This window comes from Sparus aurata, chromosome 11, assembly GCF_900880675.1.
Source record: "Sparus aurata chromosome 11, fSpaAur1.1, whole genome shotgun sequence".
In the NCBI taxonomy this organism is placed as follows: Eukaryota; Metazoa; Chordata; class Actinopteri; order Spariformes; family Sparidae; genus Sparus; species Sparus aurata.
The window spans coordinates 7,090,667-7,113,048 of NC_044197.1; the positions used below are offsets into that span (position 1 = coordinate 7,090,667).

Below are 22,382 nucleotides of genomic sequence, written 5' to 3' on the forward strand. Positions count from 1 at the left end.
CTGTTGATCACTCGAGCACAAATTACACCTGATTTACACTGTTTCTAACTCTACAGTCTTATTTTGTTTTGAGATATGGCGCCATCTATTCAAGACAAAGCAGAGACTGCAGCCACAATAATACTGCATTTAATCTGATGATCATAAACAGGTTGAGGGATTGTTCGGATGGTTGAGTTAAATAAGCAACAACACACTATTAAAATTACTTGATCAGAGGCCCGTCAGTGAAAATGTTCTGGGGATAAAAATCACAACATATTGTCCTCAAACAAAAACCATGAAACCCTTAAAAAAACAACAACAAAATGCAATAAACCAGTGAGCCAGAGAGCCATTTTCAAAGCAGTCACATTTATTTGTCTTTTATACACATTTGCTAAGCAGCCTGTGGTGCTAGCACTTGGCTTCGATAGGATTTACTATGGGATTTCCACAATGCTTACTAAAAAATAAATACAAGACAAAGTGTTCCACAGCTCAAAAATATACAAAGGTTTTGAAATGAATGTAAACTTTTGAAAACATTTCTTTTTTTTTCTTTTTTACATTAAGAAACAATTCAGCAACCTTTGAGACGATTCCAAAAGTCATCGTATTTACAAGTTTGTACAAAAAAAAGAAAAAATTACAAAGCTGATACCTACAGTATACAGAGGCTGATCTGACGTGAAGTGAAATGCATCTAGTACCATTACAGTAAGTTACGCTGTGTTTCTCCTTTAGTATCAGTTTTTATGTTTTCAGTCAAGTAAACGGGCAGAGGAAAGAAAAAAAAACAGCTCGATGCCACTAACGTGCACGTTCTAGCCTTTGGCAGAAGCATCTCGTCCGCTTCCCGAAGCGAACTCAGAGTGTGAGTATTACTGAAGGAAAGTCAAACAGCTCCATGTAAAGGTCTATAAATATCTCCAGGTACAGCAAGAGACACAGGAAACTTCACAAACGTCACTTTATCAGTGCAAAAAAAAAAAAAAAACAGAATCAAAAAGAAAAAAGGTTGGAATGAAGGTTCACGCACATGACCCCGATGTGTACCCTGTTATATTGTGACATTGCATTAGTATGGAGCATCATTAAGGCCAAAATTAAGATGATATTTACAGCGTACCTGTGGAGAAGAACGACTCTTCCATCGGGTAATATGGCTACATAGACTATCATTTTTGCATAATGGTCGAGCGTCCATCACTGCAGTAAACACCGTGTATCTCTAACATTATTGTGAGCGTGTGGGACTTACAACTATAACCTCACTTGTAGCTTATGACTGTTCGTGCCATCTTCTAATGACATCATTGAGTTGCTTATCCCATTTGTCTCTGCAAACCAGTGTCTGAAATACGATTTAAAATGTGTCTTTCGTAAGCAAAATAAGTATCTGGATAAAATACGTGATTATTAATACCAGCGATTCGTTGCATACTTCAGCTGTAGGTCGTCTGAAGGTGTAAACCAAATCAGGGAGCGTGCAGAGATTTTCCGTGTCGGTTACAAAAATAAATATATCTCGATCGTTGCCACACAAGGAAACACGAAACCGTGGCGGGTTCGATTTTTGACGGGGAATAAAATAGAGGAGCATTTGGTACGAAAATGCCTTATTTCCAAATCCATACCTTGTTCTTTCCGTCATCAGATTTAACCCCTCCATCCTCCATCAAACCCCCCCAAAAATCTCACGAAAACACTCAACTTGCTGAGGCCCGAGCTGCTCCGTCACTTCCCGTCTCTTGTTGAGTAAAATAAGGCATATCAGATCCTCCTGAACACTTTCCGCTCGCCCCTTTCAACGATTCGTAAACGCACCAAGTCAGCAAACCAGAAAAGACCTTTTATTACGCGTTTTTAACAAAACAAACAAACACTTGACCTCCTTGTTCTTTTACAGCTCACCCGTTTCACAACCTCCGACTTTTTTGTTCACTTCTTCACCTCCCGTGTTAACACCTGCTCTCCTCTCGTCTCCTAAGATTGTCGAGTTAGTGCTTGGCTTCGACGGCTCCTCTCCCGCCTCGAGTTATTTTTTCTTATTGCATGAGAATTTTAAAAACGTAGCAAATAGTTTTTGATTCATTGTAGTATTTCATTTGATATGCTTTGAAAAGGACTGAGTAAAATATACAAATGCATCCAGGCTTCACATTTTATTTCATTTTTTCCCACTGCTGTTTCTCACAGCGCGGATCCTGATGACGGGGGTTCGTAATCGTCTGTACAAACTGGCTTCAAGAAATGTAAAAAATTGAGTCTAATTGCATAGGTATTCACAGAATACATACAGCTCATCCAATATATTTCTCTTTTTCTACATGATACTGACAGAAATGTCAATCTGACAGCAGGGAAGTTAAGATTTAACATTTATTTACTGCAGTCGGGTTGAAGGGCGGGAGTTTTCTGTAGAACTGAACTGGATTGATGTTTTGTTCATCACTTCTATTCATTAATAATAATAATAGTAATAATAATTATAATAATAATCTGGTTCCCTGTTGCTAATGCATTCATATCATAAGGATGTTATTCAGACGTACTGTATGTATAAAACATTTCCGAACACAGATAAAATCGTTTAAAGTATCCACACAATAACCAAAAGGAAACAGCTATGAAACTCAGCCACAGTTAGTAAAAGCATGATTATTAACACATGATTTATCCCTAATGTTCTGAAAAACCTCCTCAGCACATCTCGTATATATTAAAACTCATTCTGGTCCATTTGTTTGTTTTCTTTTCTGTAAACTAACGAAATCATTTCATACCTCTCGACACCTCCTACTGTTTCTACGTGGAGCCCTGTGACGAGCGGTCGTCGTGAGGACTCCCGTCCGAGTTCTCCGTCTCGCCCTCGGAGATCGCCTGCATGGGCACCGGGTACAGTCTGCTGCGCATGCCGTAGCGGCTGCTGTTGGCGGGCGGCGGGATTCTGGAGCGGCCCTGCCTTGACGCAGCAGACATGTGGAAGGATTTCGGGGAGAAGCCCTCGGCGTTGGCTTTGGGATAGGGGCTGGAGAGCTGCTCCGGTCCTGGTGGAAGCTGCAGGGGGGAGGCGGGCTCTTCGGGCTGTCTGGGCGACTCCGTCAGGGCGTCTCCAGGAGACTTAGGAGCGATGGGGCTCTTGAGGATCTCTGTGGCGGACATGCGGTAACTCGAGTCTGAGCGGCTGCCCTTTTTCAGCAGCAGCAGTTTGAACTCCTCGTTGGAAGTGCTGGACCTCTTTACGTTCCTGTAGATGGGCCCGGTGACCCTCTGCAGGCCGGGCGGGGTCATGGGGGAGGAGGGTGACACCAGCGAGACCGGGGAGCTGACAGTGCTGCTGGGCGGCGTGTTCCCCGATGCAGCAGTGGGGCGGTTCCTCACACCCATCTCGCTGGAGTCCTTCCGGCCCAGCACTTTCCTTTTGGACCTGAGCATGAAGAAATCCAGTTAAGTCTCTGTGAACTGAGAGTGAGGACAGAAGAGGCGGCTATCAGAGGCGCTTACCTGTGTATCACGGCGAACAGATCCTCAGTGGTCCGAGTTTTGCTGGGCGACAGAAACACGCTGTCATCCTCCGGCTTCGACTCGTCACTCTGAGGGGGCGCTGTGATGTCACTGGGCGTAGAGTCTGCTGGCAGAAAGCAGTCAACATTAGTGAAGATGAACTAATTATTCATTTTTATTATTGAAGAACAAGTCATCATCATTCTAGGAGCTCAAACCCGAAGCTACGACAAGGAACTCTGTTTTTTCTTTTTCATTTTTTCCTTCTAATTCTGGCGGCCACTGTGGACAACAGATGATGAGGATTTCAGTGCTGTGCTGTCGGACCTCAGAGCAACTTCTGTGAGACTCCTCAATTCATCCTCATTTTTTTTTTCATCGTCTTAATTTCATGACTTATTTGGCCCAGATGGGTTGGAATCAGACCTGGCGATGAGCCTCAAGAACACTAGAAATAGCCGACCTCCTGGCAGATGGTCTCGTTTGCTTATGTAGGCCACGTAGAGGCATCTTAAAGTTAAAGTCCAACCAACGAGGACATTGGTGCATACATACATACGTGCAGTAACCTCTGCTGTCAGAGGCCATAAATGTCAAGACTGATCACAGATATGACATGACGAAGACAATGACCCTCTACCTTTACTGAAGTGGTCCTCTGTCTCTGCCGTGGACTCCTCCTTTACATCCTGAGAGGCGCTCAGGGCTGAAACTGTCGTCTCACATTCTGCTTCTGTCTCATTACTGGTCGGGCTCCCCTGCAGCGTCTCTGACTGGCCGTTGGCAGCAGGCACTTTGTCGAGACCGTTGGATCTGTTGGGTGAACTGTGCTGAACAGAGACAGGAGGAGCTGCTTTTATCTGCTCTTCTTCTTCTACTTCACACGGCTCAGTTCTTTGCTCCGACTGCGTGCAGACAGGTGTTTCTGCCAACTCTCTGCACGTCTCTCCTTCATGACTCTCAGGGATGTCTAACCACGACTCTGACTGCAGTCTGATTGCTGTCACACTCTCCAAAGGAGCCTCTCTGTCCTGATTGATCCTCGTCTCACTCTGACAAGCTGCCTCTCCATCTGCGAGCTCTTCGTTTGAGGTAAACATTGATTCACACAACCCCTTAGAGGGTGTGTGGTGTTGATGTGAGTTGTATAGCTGGGGACTTTTAAGCTCTAAGGATTTACAACTGGAAAGTATGCTAGTAAAGTTCACAGTGGGGCATTTGGGAGCGGTTTTGTCCTCGTGACTTCCTTCATGGTCTTTACTGATGGACCGGAGCTGCACTGAGTGCAGCACTGTGGGCGTGATGGACATGGGATGGGCGTTGAACACCTCTGACTTAGGTGGAGCTACAGGTTTGGGTGACACTGGGGCTTTCTGTTTGTTTTGGTGAAGGATTTGCATCTGCGTCCTGTAAGCTGAAGACTTGTTTCCGGCACTGTGAAGGGCACTTAAGTCGAGGTGAGAGGGAGGGATGATTGGCAGCTCCAGGTCTCCCTTTGACGCAGCGCCGTCCCTGCAGGAGAGCGACTGCAGCGACAGCGACGAGAGAGACGACTTCCTCTCCGGGACCTTTGGCTTCCTCTTGCCGCTGGACGGCGACAGCGGTCCAGGGAAGAAGGCGGAGGGGAACGAGGAGGTGGGGGTTTCCGACTGACTGGAGTAGCCGCTGGATGGGCTGGCGAGGGCTGCCAGCTTCTCTGGAGACGTCAGCTTGAAGTCTCCCTCCACTGACGGAAGTGAGGGGGTGGTGGCTCTGGAGCCGGACTGCGACGTCTGAGACTCAGAGCTTTCCTGCGACTTGATGCATTCGATGACAGTCGTACCTGTCGCTGTGCTGGAGTTCGACAAAGACCTGTAAGGATCGTTGGATTTTAAATCGTTCAGCAGCCACAGATCTGCATAGTCTGACTGTACAACCCCGTCGTCCTTAAACGAATGTGCATCTGTGGAGCTAAACACGCCCAAGTCGGGTAGATCAGCCGAGCCCTCCACCCCCCAGACCACCAGAGGCTCTCTGACTAGTGAAGAGTTCTCTAAATGAGCCGGAGAGCCAGACAACACCAGCTGCAGGTTCCTCTCCTTGGAAGACAGGGGAAGCTGCTGCCCACATGAAATCTTTGGTTCCTTCTTGTCAGGGATGTGTCCCTCACTGCATATTTTTCTTAAGGATGAGCTTCTCTTAGGCGGACACGGCTTCGCCTTTGGTTTCCTTAGAGACAGGCAGCGTCTCCCCAGAGTCATGAGACCGCTCAGTTCAGACAGGCTACAGTCAGAGCCCGGGGCTGCATAGTTATACGTGAAGCTTTTGCTTTCTTTTAGGCCGCAGTCAAAGTGCATGGAGGTGTAGTAGCCTTCAGTGTCTACAGAGTAGTGTGAGACGGAGTCAGCTTTCTCTGACATAGGTTTGTCAGAGAAGCTGCTCTCACAGGTGGCCATGCTGGTGAAGCTGGGGCAGCCCAGGCTGCTCTCAGCCTCTCTGCTCGGCTCGGGGCTGAAGTCCTGTGAGTCCGGAGGGTCTGGGAGGGGGTAACTCCACTCGCGATCGATGGGGGTGCCGGCCCCTACTTCCTCTAATATGTCCATAGCTGTGGAGGAGAAGGAGCCTGCCCGCTGGGTCCGGAGGCCCTGGTAGTGGTCCAGCATGAAGCTGGTCTGGTCGTCGTTGGCGTGAGTGGCAGTGTTCAGGGAGAGCTCAGAGTCGCAGTGTGAGGAGCCCGTCAGCGGCGGAGAGGCTGCGGGGGGGATCGTCTCCGAGGTCTGGGAGGGGCAGGTGGAGCTGCTCCCGCTCCAGTTCCCGCTTGAGGACTGGTGGTCGTCCTTGTGGTCCATCTGTCCTCCCAGCACCCCGGCCACTGAGACGGAGTGAACGGGGCTGCTGAAGGTGTCTGAGCTGGATGAGATCTCACAGCTGCCCATGTCGGTCTTCCTGGGCAGCTGTGATCTGGTCCTCTCCATCCAGCTGCGCTCTGGACTCTCCATGAGCTGCTTGTACTTCAGACCCAGCTGGTGCTCGGACATGGCCTGGTCATCTGTGCTCTCCTCGTCCTTCAGAATCAACTCCCCGGGTCCAGGCAGGAAGTCCACAGTGTCGAAGGGGGGGAGCTCCACCTCATCATCGCTGTCATTGTGCCCGTTGTCTATCATCCTGTTCCCGTCTCGGGGCAGACTCCGGGAGCGCAGGCGCGCGCCCACGGAGGTGGTGAACATGCCGTCGCCGCTGTCCTGTAGACACGAGATGTTGCCTGCAGAGTGGGAGAGGGAGAGGGAGACTCCCTGGCCTCTCTGGGCCCTGATCCTCCTCCGAGACGGCGCGCCTGAGATCAGAAAATCTTCTGTCTGGCAACCTGAGTCTCTGGTGCCGAGATGACTGGCCAGCTCCTCACTGGAGGGAGTGATGTCGGGACTGGCATGAACTATCACCGTCCGCTCTCTGGAGCCAGGAGAGTCATCAGAATCTGCGAGAAGAAAGGAAGAAACAAACTCAGATACAACTTTAGAGTAAAACTGAGATGAGCACACTTCTCTACTAGCACTACTGCTCTTAATAAGTCCATTCTATTTCCATCTTTCAGTGTCTGTCTCACTAATACAAACGTATGAAAGATATTTCTCCGCGTCGGTACCTGACAATGAATTGCAATCCTGCTTTAAAATCCAGCTGAGAACTTCTGTCGCATGTCATCTCTCTTACCTCGTTTCCTGTCATCTCTCTTCTGTCGTCCGGCTAATAAAAGCACGAAACGTCCTAAAATTATCTTAAAAAGTAGATCAAAACGAAACTATGCCTCCTTTCATATTCATGTCGGACATGTAACGAAGCTTTCCTCCTGTCGTGCACCGATGTGGACTCGAACACGCCGTGACACATAACACACTGAACTGCTTTGTATTTCTGGCAGCAACATTTCCTCTGTGACGGAAAAAATACATGTGATTTAAACTCTTCACACTGAACTCTTTGTCTAAGCATGTGTCAAACATCGCAGCACATGAAAGAAACGTCGCCTTTATTTGACTTCCTCAGCAGCAGTTTGAATCACCGCACATTCATTCATGTAATACAATCTGGTACATACCTAAATCCTGCTGCACCTGTCTGGGAACACCGGCGACGGTCCTCCGTCTCCTCAGCTTCCTCCTCCTCTGAAGCACAGACTGCGAGTGAACGAGCGAGCAGCGCACACTAGCATCTCTGTCAAAGCCAACCCCTGCAACAGAGACGGGACATCTGAGGAATCTTTGTTTGGTGGCAACGGCAGCGATCCCTTCTTTACCTCTCTCACGCTGTCTCGCAAGATGAACTAGATTAGAGGTTCTACAAAAATAGCATTCAGGAGTCGAGGACGGTTATCTGATGGGGCTCCACAGCACAGCAAACCAAAGTGGGCGCCTGAGAAATTACGTAGAATTTACTTCTTAACTGAATGTCTGAGCTGCCACACTGTGAAAGGTAAACTATATTTGATCTTTATCCAAAACACGCAGCTTAAAAAAGGGGAATAATTCTGTTTTCTGCTTGGGTTTTGTTGTTTCCTCTTTGTTTTGCTGCCTCTCCCTCACCCCCTCGTTATGACTATCATGTGATAGCAGGTCAGGCCTTTCAGCTCCATAGCAATCACTGGACTTTGCTTACAATGTGCATTTTTTCCCCCTTAACTGTCTGTGACTCGGGCCACTGTTGTGGTACAACTCTTCTTTTGAGTCGCTGCGAGCGGGAGTAAATAACATCGGCAGGCCTTTTCAACAGTTTGGACAGCGCTAATTAGCATTCATGTCACGGCACCTCGCCTCGCAGTCACATGCACGGAGCGTTAAAGCACGAGAAAGAAAGTTAACGGGGCACAAAAGCATGACTTGCACGTTGAGAGTGACTGTCTGTGGAGACATTATCTTTGATAATGAGGACGTTTTATAATTAATGACAGAACTTCAGCATTTATTGCAAATACTATGTTTTTCTTGTGATGTGGGAAAGTTAGCACAACAAATGTACAGCGTTAATCAGCAGAGAGCTGCGTGGTGTGTAGTCTCATGACACGCTGTGACTCATTTCTTTTAACAGCTTTCTAACAATAACAATAAATGTTAAGAGAATACTTTGGCATTAGATGATTTGATTGAAATCTCAACATGTGCACAAAATATGAAACCAAGGCCGAGGACCAAGCTAGGGTTTTTATTGGAACTTAGGTGCTGTAACCTCTTTCTTTCCTTGCAAACATCTTGACGAGGCCATTTTTCAAACAAACAACAAAGAAAATCACAGAGACAAACATCTGCTTTGGTGAAAAACAAAGAATCTGAAATAAGTAATGATAAATCATGAGGTTTCCCCGCGCAAATAAGGGATGAATAAACGGTGGTGAGCTCATCTTCCTGTCGGTCATAGTTTGGAGTCTTTTATATTTACACACATCTGGTTTGTTTTTGTTTCTGCGCGGGACATATTGTGTGAGCTATGCCTTCAGCCACAGGGACAGGCTCAGGAAAATCAAAATGAAAAAGGAAAATCAATGTGTGACTGTGCGTCAGCGAGCTGGACGGCGTTTGCGAGTCGTTCGTGGGAGGATGTTCACGATTATCTCGATTCATGATTATCGTGATACTGACAATTCACCATTTTCAACTTATTGTGAGTGTTGTTTATTGCGATCCGCGACAAAAACCTATTATCGTCCTGACGCTACTGAACACCCCTCGTCTCACCCTCCCCTATGGATGACGATAAACACATATAAAAACCGGTGAAAGTGGGAAGTTTCATGGGATTATACACCCAAATGCATATAATATCATGATGAATATCATATTCCAGTTATTCCCCTGAATTTCCACTATATCAACACACTGGACTTCTAACAGACAGACATTAAAATTGTGTTGATCTTCTCATCTGACTGTGAGCAAGAGCACAAATAAGTGCGTCTCCCCAAGCTGTTCCTTTAAGAAAAGCTAAAGAAGAGCTAAAGCTGAAGCTAACATTACTGAGGGACAGACTGACAAACTTTGAACAAATCTACACCACAGCTCGGTCCTGTCGCAGCAAACAGATTAATACATAAACCAGTGAGTGCTTTGAATTTACCAGTCACATTAATGGGGATGACACACGAGTTGATGACGTGGGAACTGCTTTTCATTCGCTCCTCTGGGGTGGGCAGCGGCAGGGCTTTAGACCAGTTAGTCTGCTTGTCCAGGGTGGAGGGGATGTTAGGGATGGGAAACTTAGACCGGTGACCTAGAGCCACCCCGTCAGTGTCGGGGTCAGAGGGCGCAGCCTGCAACAGATGGATATTTGCATGGTTAGGGGGGTTAAGGTTAGTCGGCATTACATGAGGAAAACGGCTGAAAGAATGATCGAACTCAGCTTCTGGAATGGGAACATGTCGAGTGCGGTGATTTAAGTCGGGTTAAGTGTTTATGTGGGAGAGCGCTGAAGGCTAGGTGTGGAGATTAGTGTCTTATTAAGCTGCGGCGAAGACTGCTTAGAGTCAGAGCCGAGGTAAATCAATACACGCGCCCCCTCCAGGAGCTGAGTTTCATGTGGAGTGCAAAAGAATCCAATAAGTAATGGAAACAAAGAGCATGCTTCAGCGAAAGAGGACGGAAAGCACAAGAGACGATCAAAGGCTCCGCTCATGCGAAAAAAAGAAGAAATTCAGAATTTAAAACCTGTTAAAAATACCTGCCAAAAGAGTTAATGGCTGCCTGACTGTATCCAGGCTTGCAAAAAAAAAAAACGTCAGGCCAATAAACCTCCTGGCACACACTGTGCAGCACATGTCACAATAAACACTAACTCTGCCTGGAGATAAACAGAGCGTCTCCGTCACTCAGCGCGGGACAGAGATGCGACAAACGGCGTAAACAGTTATTTCCAGTCACAACACGCCGGTCTGGAAACTCTTAGCTCATGCTCCGACAATCTGAGGCACCCAAAGTGACTCTCCTGCATAATAACGAGACTCCGGAAACATTCGAGAGGAAATACTTCACGGCAGCATTCCTTCTGAGCGGCAGCTTCGGTATCAATCACCGCACGGCCCTCCCCTCGGACTTCTCCACAACTCCACATCCTTTTTTTTTTTTTTTCCCAAACGGGCCTCCGCAGACTTTCTATATACTCTAGATCCCTTATTGCTTCTGCCTCAATGATACATTAATTTCAGCCAGGGAGTTCTTACCTTGAGATTCCTACAGAGCAGCACAGAAACTGGGAATGACTCTCAGGCTGAACTGGTTCCCACCTCCACAACCCCCCCAAAACAACCTCCCACCCCCCATTTAAAGCCAGCTCTCCAGCCTTTGTGCTCTCTGTTCCCAGCAGACCAATGAGACCCTGACAAAACCCCGGCCACAAAAGAAACCGGTTTCCTTGGAAACTTCTTCCGACTAGTAGGGGAGAAAAAACTCAAAAAGGAGAGCATTTACAGCTGATTTGTTTCAAGAACAGAAAGGCAGTTGGAGGAGGATGAGCGAGACGATAGAGTGAAAGAAAGAGACGGTGAAGGAGAGGGAGGAAGGGTGGACAGGATGAGAGGGGGGAAAAAAAAGGAGTGGCAGTGTTCGGTGTTTGCCCCTTGTTCATTTCTTTCTCACGGCGGGCATCAAGCACGTTATATTTGGGGAAAAAACAGCTCGGAGAGAGAGAAACGCGAGGCGGCCGGCTCTCTCAGGGATTGGTGCAGCGGGCAAACCGCAGCACAGAGGGATCATGGGTAATCACAGGCGCAAGCATCCAAAAGTCAACCCTATCATTAGAGAAACCCTGAGCTGCTGAGGCTGTGGCCTTCACACACACATTCCTCACATACTGGCCGCTCAGAGCCCGGCCCTTCACGTCAGCTCCAACAACAACTGTCTGTAAATGCATGAGGTGTCAGGGTGGGTGAAACTCTACAGCGGCGCTCTTCTACAGTTTCACAACAAACACACCGGGCCAGGATGCCAGAGAGGAGCTGCTTTCAGTGGGCATGCATTTCAAAAGAGATGTAAATCAGAAGGAGTCAGACAGGTGAGGAGATGTGAGATAAAGTGTTAGGAGGAGCACTCAGGAGGCAGGAGGGAGGGAGGGAGGGAGGGGGGGACCTCTACCTTTCTGCTCCAGGGAGAGAAGCGGCAACATTCGGTGGGGGAGGAGGAGCGGGTGGATTCGAACTGAATTTTATTGTAAAATAAAAAAAAAAGGACAAAACACAATGACAGAAATGAGCATGGAGATATTCAAATCAAACGTACACATGGACAAAACAAACAACAATACTGGGGTCAACTTGGTGAGGAATGGAAAATATGTCGATGAGCTGACAGTAAAAACTCTTCCTGAGGCGATGAAACATAAATCTACGTGAAGTTTAACAGCCGCGCTCTGCACGAACATGTGACGGTCACATTCCCTCTTTACCTGCGTTTGTGCTAACTGAGTTGTAGCATCTCTAACGAGCCTCTCCGGCTGCTTGGAGGGAAAAATGTGCATTTCACTTCAAAATTACATCAAAAATGTGTCCACAGCGAGTACGACATTCATCTGTTTTATATGATATATACTACATGTTACATAGGCAAAAAAAGAGACATGCGTAAAGGAGGAACTGTGTAGTTTAATCAAGCAAAATGATTTAATATTGTCACAACTGGAAGGTTTATTTAGACAACTAAAGAAGTGACCGTTTTAATGTACTGACTGACTGGTACCCTGACTTTGTGACAGTCCCCTGTAAGAAAACCTGGATGAATCTAAAGACGGTTTACTGTTAGTCCTCTCACCGTTGTCAGATTTATGCCCCTCTGTCCTTGCTTTGGGGTAGTCTGTGGGGAGGGGTACGTGGGCATCGGGGGCACCGCCGAGATCGAGATGGTCACTCTCCGCTCCCTGCTGCCAGATTGTCTCCTCTGGGGATCTGCAGCAAGCATCGTGTAAAACAATGAAGACAATCAGTGTGCACTCACACACATGCTAACTCTTTCAACCTATATATGAGTCTATATGTTCTGTTTTAACATAGACTTTAATGTGCTTTTCCTCAAGAGGCTGCACACTGAAGAAACACAACAGGCTGCAATAAATACTGTGACGCTTACGATGAGCAGTAGTTAAGTGGTGAGTGGTGGTGATTCAACATTATAGTCAGAGTAGTTAGCGCTGTTGTAAAGGACTGCATTACGTTTTCCTGCTTACTCGTCCACCCAGTGGGGCTGACGAAATGATTTCAACAAAATGTCATCAACAGCAACCACACAAACTGTCAACTAAATTACAGCTGGAGCCTAAACGATTAGTTGATCAATCAATTAGCCGATGGAAAGAAAATAGGTTGCCGCCTATTTTGATAATTAAAGAACCGTTTCAGTCATTTCTCAGGAAATGATGTCAAACATTTGCTGGTTCAGGCTTCTTAAATGTGAGGATCTGCTGCTCTTCTTTGTCATTTCTGACAAAAATGAAGAGTCTTTGGGTTTTTAACAGTTCTAGTTGAAAAATTAGGAGCTTTTTGAAGACGTCACTTTGGACTGCGGGAAACCATGATGACCATTTTTCAAACCTTTTTTATATACATGTTTTATAGACTCAAAGGTTAATCATTGCTGAAAATAATCACGAGATGCTGCCATGATAATAAATAGAGATTATTTAAGTCTTGTGTTACACAAAAAACAAATATGATAACATTTATTATGAGCCTTACACTAAATTATTCGTTGGACAGGTGTTTATATTATTGTGTTCACCCCTGTAAAATCTGCTTTTAGATTATGTCATCTGATTGCTCACACTATCCTCTCCTGCTCTGACAACCAGGGTGTAATCACAAGATTTGCCCACTAGAGGGCAGAGCAACCCCAGATTAAAGGGATAATAACAAGAACACAGTGGGGAGCATTTATCCCAGAGGTGACTTTTTAAAATGAAGTTGGAGACAGAGGAAATTAGACAACTTTTTTGATGTCACGTCAAAAAAAAGGGATGGAGAGAGGCACAGAGAGAATGAGTGCCAGTCTTGTAGCAGCTGTTTGGCTTTCCGTGTGCGTGGTGGCAGTGAGGGGCCTCACCTCGGTGCAGGGCCCACAGGCTGAAGTTGGCTTGCCTGTGGAGGTCTTCCACACATGCTGGCCGCGTGGAGGGGTGGAAAACGTTCCTCTGCTGGTGCCAGGGAGCTCGGTAATGTGCCGTCAGCTTACTCTCCACATCCAGGTTCGACACCGCTGTCAGAGAGAGAGACAGAGACAGAGCAGGTCAGACATAAAGATTATATAATATATAATAAAGAACCTACTGGTGAGTCTTTTAACCCCTTTGTGACTGTTAACTGGTGAAACATCCCTTCACAGTCGTATTTAACCTGTACTTTTCTCCTCAGGTACTGTGTGATGGCTTGGAGCTCGCTGGCCACATAATGCAATCACCCGGCTTCTGTTCAGCGGGGGGAAAAAGTCACAGTCTTTATCGTTCTTGATAAATGAGGTACGGCACATGTCACCGTGTGCGCCAGCAGATGTAATGGAAAAGCAACTCGCTTTCATCGCGAGGGCCAGCCTGCTGAGCTCCGCGGGCACTGCTGAGGCGGCCTTTAAATTTCCATTCTGGCATTTTTGCGGTGATACACTGGTTAAGATCATTAAGGTGAGCCCAGACAAAACGCAACTCACGAGCTTTCCATTATGGAGACAATATGGAGCCTTGAGAGCAGCCGAGCTCTAAATAAAAAAAAAATAAAACAGAAAGGTTTTGGGATCTAAGGTGGAGATGAAAATACCAGAGAGAGGAGCGGGATAATCAGAGCCACCATGAGCGGGACGACAGCCTGTTTACTAATGCAGTGCTATTATCTGCAGCTGAACAATGGCTCTTAATGCAACCTGATACCGTGACTTTCATCCTCTAAACACTGACCAGTACCTGGACTAATCTCCCCGCTCCCCCTCGCACCTCCTCACGTTACGGAGGGAGACGCTCGGCTCTCACATTGCACATAGCACACGAGGGGCTGGGCGAGGGGGAAACGTGGATGTTTTAAAGGAACGATTTCGGGATTTACTGGATGTTGAGCGCTTAATCGACAAGAAGAGGTGTGTTGTACAGGAATGTGTATGTATGTGCGACAAATAAGAAAAAGGCCAGGAGCAGATTGATCAAAAATCATGTCCCGGTCGACGAATGAAACACCTCCCCCTCCCCCCAAAACGAAACAAAAAAAATCTATTCCTTTGTCTCTCTGTCACACACAACACGGTGCAGTGCAGTCAGACAGTAAACAGCATTACATGTGGAGATGTGAGATAAAATCTTGCATGTCTAAAGGCGGATCCAAAGAAAATCTGGAGGATTATCCATGTAAGCCTTAACTTTAGCAGACAAACACTTCTGTCAGTCTCCCCCTACCTGGTGGACATTTCTGGGCCCGTCCTTGACCTGCCAGCTTTTTACTGAAACACACTCTGTCTGACCTCCATGTCTGTTCGAAGGCAGCTTTGGTTAAGCACGCTGCCAAGTTTGCTTTGTGCATCAGCCAGAAGTCTAATTTTAGTCTGCTTTGCTAAAAAAAAAAAAAAAGACGTAGTTGGACTGCTACCAAAGGTCAGAACCAACGAGCAGCGTGACGACTGTGAATACTCTGACGAGTCCTCTCCAAGAGACGTGGTGCCATGCATGCAGTGCCCAGGAGGAGAGCGTTTATCTTGACGTTCTCCATAAAACACCCCGGAGTGATCTGAAGGCCCTCTGTGGTGACCCTGTTGACCTGAAAACAAGCTCTGTGTTGTGTCTCCTGCTCAGCTGTGGATGCTGAACTCATTAGAGAGCCGAGTAACGTACGCGGAGCCGCGCTGCTTTTCCTGCTGCTTTATAAAGAAAATGTGTTTCTAGAAGCCGCGTGTTACTTTCCTTTCAACGACAGATTTCATGTAAATTGTGATTAAAGCTAACATAATCAGAGCTTGATCGATGCTGGACTTTTAGAGCCAATACTGATATTAGAACGTAAATATGTTTTTTGCAATGATCCTTCAAATGTGCTGATTTAATATTTGCAGCAAGGTACATACATAACAGAGGCAGGAGTTTTCACCATTAAACAATAAACATTATTGTCCAAAATGACATCAGTTGACCAAATCAATAAACTTCTCTGGGAATTAATACTTATAATGATGATTGATACCACTCTCGTGTTATCAGAGCCAGACGAGCTGTTCGCCCTGCTTCGAGTCTTCATGCTAAGCTAAGCTAACCATCAAAAGCAGATAATGACTTTCTTATTAAAGGAATAGCTCAACATTTTAGGAGATAGGCTTCTTTGATTTTGACATGGAAAGATTACACTCACTGATGACTGGGAGATAAGTACGTAGCTAGAACCAGGAGACTGAGCATAAAGACTGGGAGCACGGGGGACACGGAGGTTCAGAAACACGCCTGCCAACACCTCAAAAACTTTTTGTCACAGCATTTTACCCTCTCTAAATTCAAATCATGAGAAGAGGATCGAAAAATGACCTTTCAGTGGGCTTTTGATAAACTCCCCCTGGTACCTGGTCACCCAAACTTCTTGAAGAAAGCGAATAAGTGCATTTCCAAAAAAATGCAAAAACTATTTCTGTCATATTGTGACTTTGGTCAAGGTCTTGTTTTGGGTGGAGGTCTGTCGTCGGCTAAAGGCTAAGGTAGATTTGCATCCGTCGCACACCACTAACTATTCATATCCTGTCTGGAAGCATCTGTCGTTGATCTAATTCATTCCAGTGCTTTCTTTTGATCCGTCACTCTTCGTCATGTTCGCAATATGTCTGTGGCCATTCACTGTGCAACACAAGGCCGCGATATTTCAAACTTGAAAACAGCGCAGCGAATTGTGACGCACTGCCGCTTTGAGTTGTGGTGAGATAAGCGATGAAGCAGTCATGTGTTGGCAGATATGAGCCCTCTGACACTGTCACCTCCTCTGCCCCCCCGCTGTGATATGAACTGTTGGCTCTGCTGTGACACCCTCGGCGTCTCCTGCTAACTACAAACCCATTTGACAACAATAACAACAACTAGGACACACTCTGTGCTCTCCATTTAACCGCCCCCCCCCCCCCGTTTTTGTCTCACTCCAGGCTTTAAAACACATCGGCACTTACTTCACATTGTCATTTTTTTAAGAGGTTTTCATGGAGAGAGGGGTGCACATGGGGAAACCCTTAAACGGGAGAGCCGTGGTCAGCTGTTACCCCAAATGAGGCCAAAGAAAACACATCAGCCTTCAGTCATCTCGCTGACCTCACGCCAGCTTTCTCTTTTTGTCTCGCATCCAGGCTGAGTGATCGTCAACATGGCAGTAATGAGCCAAATGAGCCACATGGCCGCAGGAGAGAAGAAAAACAAGACATTTAGCTAAAACTCTTTGACAGTCTGACACCCCGTTTCCACTCCGCGCGCATTTCTCCTTCTTCCCGGCAAAAGAGTCGTCCCGTGAACTTTTTTTTTTTTTTTTTTTAGTCGGGTTGAAATCAAGCACTACATTATCTAAACCCTGACGCAGCCCATCAATCTCCTCTCCTCCCTCCTCCACTTCATCTGCAGGAGGATCATCCCCTCAATAACCTCACCGCTATCAGCCCTGCCAGCAGGCCTGCGGGCCGGGAGAAGAGGGGGGGATGAAAGCCTCCATCGTCAGACTGCCTCTGCCTTGTAATTTACTCCGCATCGGCCCAGACAGGAGCCAAGCCAAACCCCCCTCACACCCACACTCACACTCTCACACACCTACAATTTGCCGGCGGCCTGGGAAAACACAGCCGCAGATGTCCGCCATTAGGTCACACTTAGATAAGAAACACTTTTTCTCAACTTTACAGAACATGCAGACATGTAGGGTGGACCCAGCTCGGTCAGATGTGTGGACTTGATGCAAGTTTGTGTGGTAAATTTAAGACTTACAGAACATTTACATTGAGATCAGTGCGTACATGCAGATTTGTTGTTACTGAAGGTAAACCTAAGTATTTACACACCAGCTTCCTTAGCTTCAACACCAAAACTTTGCACAAAAACAGGGCGAAAACTAGCACGTGCATCCGTGTGTCAGGTTCCCATCACTGCCAACTGGAGCTGGAGAAAATATTTACCCTTAACTCCTGCAGAGTCATTCGATTATTGTACCCTTTCCCATTGAAGACAAAAGCCAGATGTTAGTGGGAGTTCTTAGGTTTTGTTGTCCGGTGTGAAAGGAGTACTATTCGAGCAATAAACTGTGAATTTTTTGCGTAAGACATCCAAAAGAAACAGCCTTTTTAAGCATGCACAGAACTTTCCTGCTAAACAAACAATGCAGCAACTACTGGGTGTCCCAGCATGCGGAGCTTCCCCGCAGTTGAATTATGTTCACACTCTGTAAACACAGGTTAAGCCAACCACGCAAAAACAACCCCGGATGCCTCCGACAGAGGCGGAGAAGAAGAGCACTTCCATGTCGTCAACTCTTACATCTTGTGACAGCGCTCAAACAAAGCGCGGACACGTTCGTCTAACCGCCGCGGCCAAGGTCGCAAAGCTGTGCGCGCAGAGCGGAGAGAAGCCGGCGGGACATGCAGCTCAATTAAAGCTCCAGTAAATTATACAGTACCTTGGGACGTGAGCGCAACGCAGCATCCTAGAGCCATGACAGACACAGCCGTGTGGTTCGAACCCGAAGCGTCAGTGAGACATTAAATCAGGCAGAGTCTCTCCCTCGGTCACCTCAACGCAACCCCCGTGTGCCTCGTGTCTTCACAGTGACGTCCCACGACTCTACTGTCACACTGACCTACAGCTCCACCGCAACATCTGCTCACACTCCCCCCCCCCCCCCCCCCCCCCCCCCCCCCCCCCCCCATGTCCCCTTCCTCACCCAACCAGTGCTAGGTACAGATGGTCCAGCCAGGCCGTGACTTGGGCGACCACTAATCTCTTTATGGTGTGCTGGAGGACAGGAGGAGTGCTAATCCAAACCGCTGAAACAACACTGACCACTCAGCCCACAATGGAGGATCTTGGAGGGTGCAGGGGAATGTCAGATGATGCACAGGACGGTGGAAATTTGACTCCATAAGTCAAACACCGTTATGTTCAAGTACCGGTGTGCAAATGTTGTTTGGCTTGTGGATAAATCTCTGACATACTCTGGATCATAATCCAGTGTTGTGCCGCATAACAAAACAGATCATAGAACCAAACTGACTAAATGTGAATGCAGAATTTTACATGAAGCCAGATGCATTTCAGTACACACCGCAGAGTAATGGAACAAATGAATACATAAAGCTGCTCACCTGAATCGGGCGAGAAACAACACGTCAACAGATACTCATCAAATAGCTGAGAGAATTATCTGCATCTTTCCTGTTGCCACAAATCTAAACAGCTCAAAACAGAAGTCTGTTTGCTGCCAGTGAAGAAAGACGCCGCCGCCGCTGCCCTGCGTGTCGGACGTCAGCCGCTGGAGAAAGTCCCCTCCTAGGTCTGATTAGTAAAAAAACAAAGAGCAGAGTCCCAGAGCCAGCAGGCGCAGAATAATACCCCGTCTCCCCTGTTAATCCGCTCTGAGCACACAGCACATCCTCCCAGCTGATGCTGATGTCGCTGCTGGTGACCCGCTGCAGCAGGTGGGGCACAAGAATGTTTACATTAAGGAGAAGGGACAAGACTAAAGCCTGGAGACCTGCTGAGACACACCGCTGAAGGTAAACCCGAGTGGAACAACTGCGACAACTTTGGGGAGCTAGGTTGTTGAAATTATAATTATAGCATTGATTAGAGGGGGCGAGTGTCAGCGTGGTAGCTGTTTTTGCGGATAAACAATGCAAATTATTGTTTATATCTGACAGAAAAATGACATGTTGCCTTACTGATGCATGTAAAAGTTGTATTTCTGTCAGTCTGGATGAGATAAGACAAGATAATCCTTTACTGAGGCCTCCAAGGTGAATTTGGGACAGAGTTCAGCTGGTTGCAATCTGCAGCCACACCAAGAGATGCCACAATGCTCCACACACTGGACCTTTATAAAAATACATCATCAGAAAGTATAGAAAATACAAATAGAATAGAATAACAAAAACTGCACAGCGCAATTAAACTCAAAACTACCGTGGCATTCAGACAATAGCCCACAAAAGTGATGGGATACAACATTTCCAATAATATCAAGCAGCATTTTTTCATTTGACCCTCACTGCCCACGTTGATCAAACTCAATGCCCAAGTTTTTAACTCAGAGTCATCGTTATGAATGAAGAAGTGCAAGTGTAAAGTTGGTGGCATGCCCCTTTAAAGAACAAAACCGTTACCAAAATTGTTACCAATTAATTTTCAGTCAAAAGCTCTTACTCAGCTGAAACAGTGACCTCAGTTTGCACAAGATGATTAAAATCCAACTATTTACCACTGGACCAAATATTACGTTCCTCAACGATTGCTGCACTTTTTTGGCTCACGAAGGACAATTGCAGATATAATTTGAGTGCAAGAAACTAGAACTCCTTCCTTCTCTCTCTCTGCACGTTTCTGCCACCATGCCTTCCCTCGCCTCACCTGGAGCTGCTTTGATGTGGGGCAGCAGGTGGGCCCTGTGACCTCGGCTTGGAATGTGATGCTGGGAACCAGGAGGCCTTACAGGGGGGCTAAATGAGCCATTGTTGCAGCCGGGTGCTGCTCTCAGCCTGCCTGCAGGTACCGCGGCAAAGGGCGGAAAAGCTGTAATCAAGCCACCGGTCGACTTCCTGAAGCGCTTTACTGTCCCTCAACGCCAGTCGTTTAAATACCGGGTTGAGAAATGAGGAATTGCCCCCATTATGACAGCCTAATCTATTTATAGTCTCGTAAAACTGCGCGACAGTTTCATTCATTCTTTAATGAAACCTATGCGAGAGGATGACATCACCGCAGCAGGAGAAGCAATGCAGGTGTGAGAAGTTGCTTTTGTTTTAATTGCAGTGCCCACAAGTCTGGTTGTATTTCCTGGCGTGAGGTCAGGATGTCAGCACGCGCTGGCACGGCCGCAAGCCCACACACGAAAAACTCGTCTGGTGGTGAAATTAAATCATACTTGTGCTTCAGGAGACGCTGCTTTACCCTAAGGTTTTGGACCGGAGCCTGGACCGCTAAATTGTCTGTGAGCCGGGAGGTACGGCGAGGGTGGAAATGAGGAATGAGTGGGGAAATCCCATCAGATATCACAGTTTCCATTATGGAAGATTGAAAAGTGCATTTCCTCTCGGTGAAGACAACGTTCTGCCGATGGCAAACACTACAGATAGTCAGTACAGTATCTGAACTCTTGCACAGTAACGTACCAACGCAAATGACGTGGATAGACAAGAATTCATTTCAACAGCAGGAAAAAAAAAACCCAAACCCACATCACTGAGAAGTTGAACCTCAAAGCTTCCCTCTGTCACACACTCCCCCCAAAAGAGCTATAAGATTTCTGTTTATCCTTTCTCTAAACACATGCTCGGTGCTTAAACAACTCTGACTAAGAATTATTCGGGATAATATCTGAAAACACGCACACAGGGACATTTCCTGATACTCGAATCCTGCTGAAGTTCGACCGGAGCTGCAGCGGAGGAGCTGCGTGTACGACTGAGGGCCTGTTTTCTCAGCTGCTTCGTATTACCACTACAAAGTCCGACAGCAGGCTGCGGTGACTTTGAAATACTTTCCATTTTGAACCCTCCGGAGTGGTACATATTGCAGGTTAGGCACGATGCCAGCGAGACGATCTCTCACTCTGACTTGAGAGGGAGAAGGAGAGAGAGGATTCTGGAGGTTTAGCAAAGACGTAGGCTGGGTGAAGAGAACGTGTTGTGTTTTATAGCACAGTAACGGGCGGGCAATTTTTGTTAAGAGTGCCGAAACACATTTATGCGACAGTAACATTTAATTTGGTCATGTTTCTGAGTGTGTTCGTATAATAAATAGGATCGGGGACAGAGTGGGATCTGGGGGAACAAAAAGTGAAAGCAGATTTACTTCATACTGCTGCTGATACTGCTCTTATTCACATGTCGGGGGACGGGGAGCTGGGCCGGTTGCTCTTACTGTGTCACACTAACGAAGCACTTCAAGCGCTGATAGAGAAAAGCACGCAGACCTGAACGGAAAGGTAAACTTTACATAGTTTCCCCTGGTAATACAGTTTATCATGACTTGCCTGGAAACACTGATATGGAGAGAGCAGCACTGACAGCCAGCTGGAGAAATTAGGGAAAAGTACACCGAGGATTAAAATGTAGATGTGCCCGTGCTTTGTACCTGTGAATACAGGCCCGCTGAGCTTTGCACACGACTACTGGATGTTTAAATACACACACGTTAGCTAAAACATTCGCTATATCAACTTTATAAGGGTGCAACATGTCACTGTTGTGTTCACGGCTTGTTTTTTGTTGTTTTTTTTGTTGTTTTTTTTACTGCTGTAACAATATAATTTCCCAGTCTGGGATCATTAAAGTAATTATATCTATCTATCTATCTATTAGGGCTGGGTATCACCAGGTACCTCGCGATACGATACTATCACGATATTTTGCCCACGATAACGATAATATCACGATACAGCGATTCTGCGATAATCGATATATTGCAAAAAATTTCATCCACGATACATCACAATATCTGTGTCACTGAAGAAATTCAGAATTTATTGACTGCACTGAATCCATTTCACAGGAATTACAAAACATTGTCAATCAATTTCACATGAATGACAGCCAAGTAAACAAAGAGTATATTGCACAGTGACTCTTCTTAACACACATACTGACTACTATCATTATCTATCATTAAATATCTATATGTGTGGGTTTCAGAGCTACTTAAACCATTTTTTTAATTTTATTTGGTTGTATACCTATGTTTGAATAAAGATAAAG

At 46.5% G+C, this 22,382-nt stretch overlaps 1 protein-coding gene across 8 annotated transcripts in view; it reads right to left on the minus strand.

Annotated features, from left to right (window-relative positions):
- Nucleotides 1–333: 333 nt before the first annotated feature.
- nhsa (Nance-Horan syndrome a (congenital cataracts and dental anomalies)) overlaps nucleotides 334–22,382 on the minus strand; it is a 59,454-nt gene continuing 37,405 nt past the window's right edge. The window contains exons 2-9 of one of the 8 annotated variants that reach the window (XM_030433980.1): nucleotides 13,539–13,691; nucleotides 12,255–12,388; nucleotides 11,583–11,645; nucleotides 9,574–9,766; nucleotides 7,565–7,696; nucleotides 4,130–6,943; nucleotides 3,490–3,613; nucleotides 334–3,412 (exon numbers count right to left, since the gene is read on the minus strand). In XM_030433980.1, the coding sequence (XP_030289840.1) occupies nucleotides 2,791–3,412; nucleotides 3,490–3,613; nucleotides 4,130–6,943; nucleotides 7,565–7,696; nucleotides 9,574–9,766; nucleotides 11,583–11,645; nucleotides 12,255–12,388; nucleotides 13,539–13,691 (4,235 nt within the window). In that variant the 3' untranslated portion in view covers nucleotides 334–2,790. Of the gene's footprint in view, nucleotides 3,413–3,489; nucleotides 3,617–4,129; nucleotides 6,944–7,564; nucleotides 7,697–9,573; nucleotides 9,767–10,672; nucleotides 11,526–11,582; nucleotides 11,646–11,892; nucleotides 11,944–12,239; nucleotides 12,389–13,538; nucleotides 13,692–22,382 lie in introns of those variants that run through there. The other 7 variants (XM_030433979.1, XM_030433987.1, XM_030433982.1 and 4 more) reach the window with 7 other exon arrangements.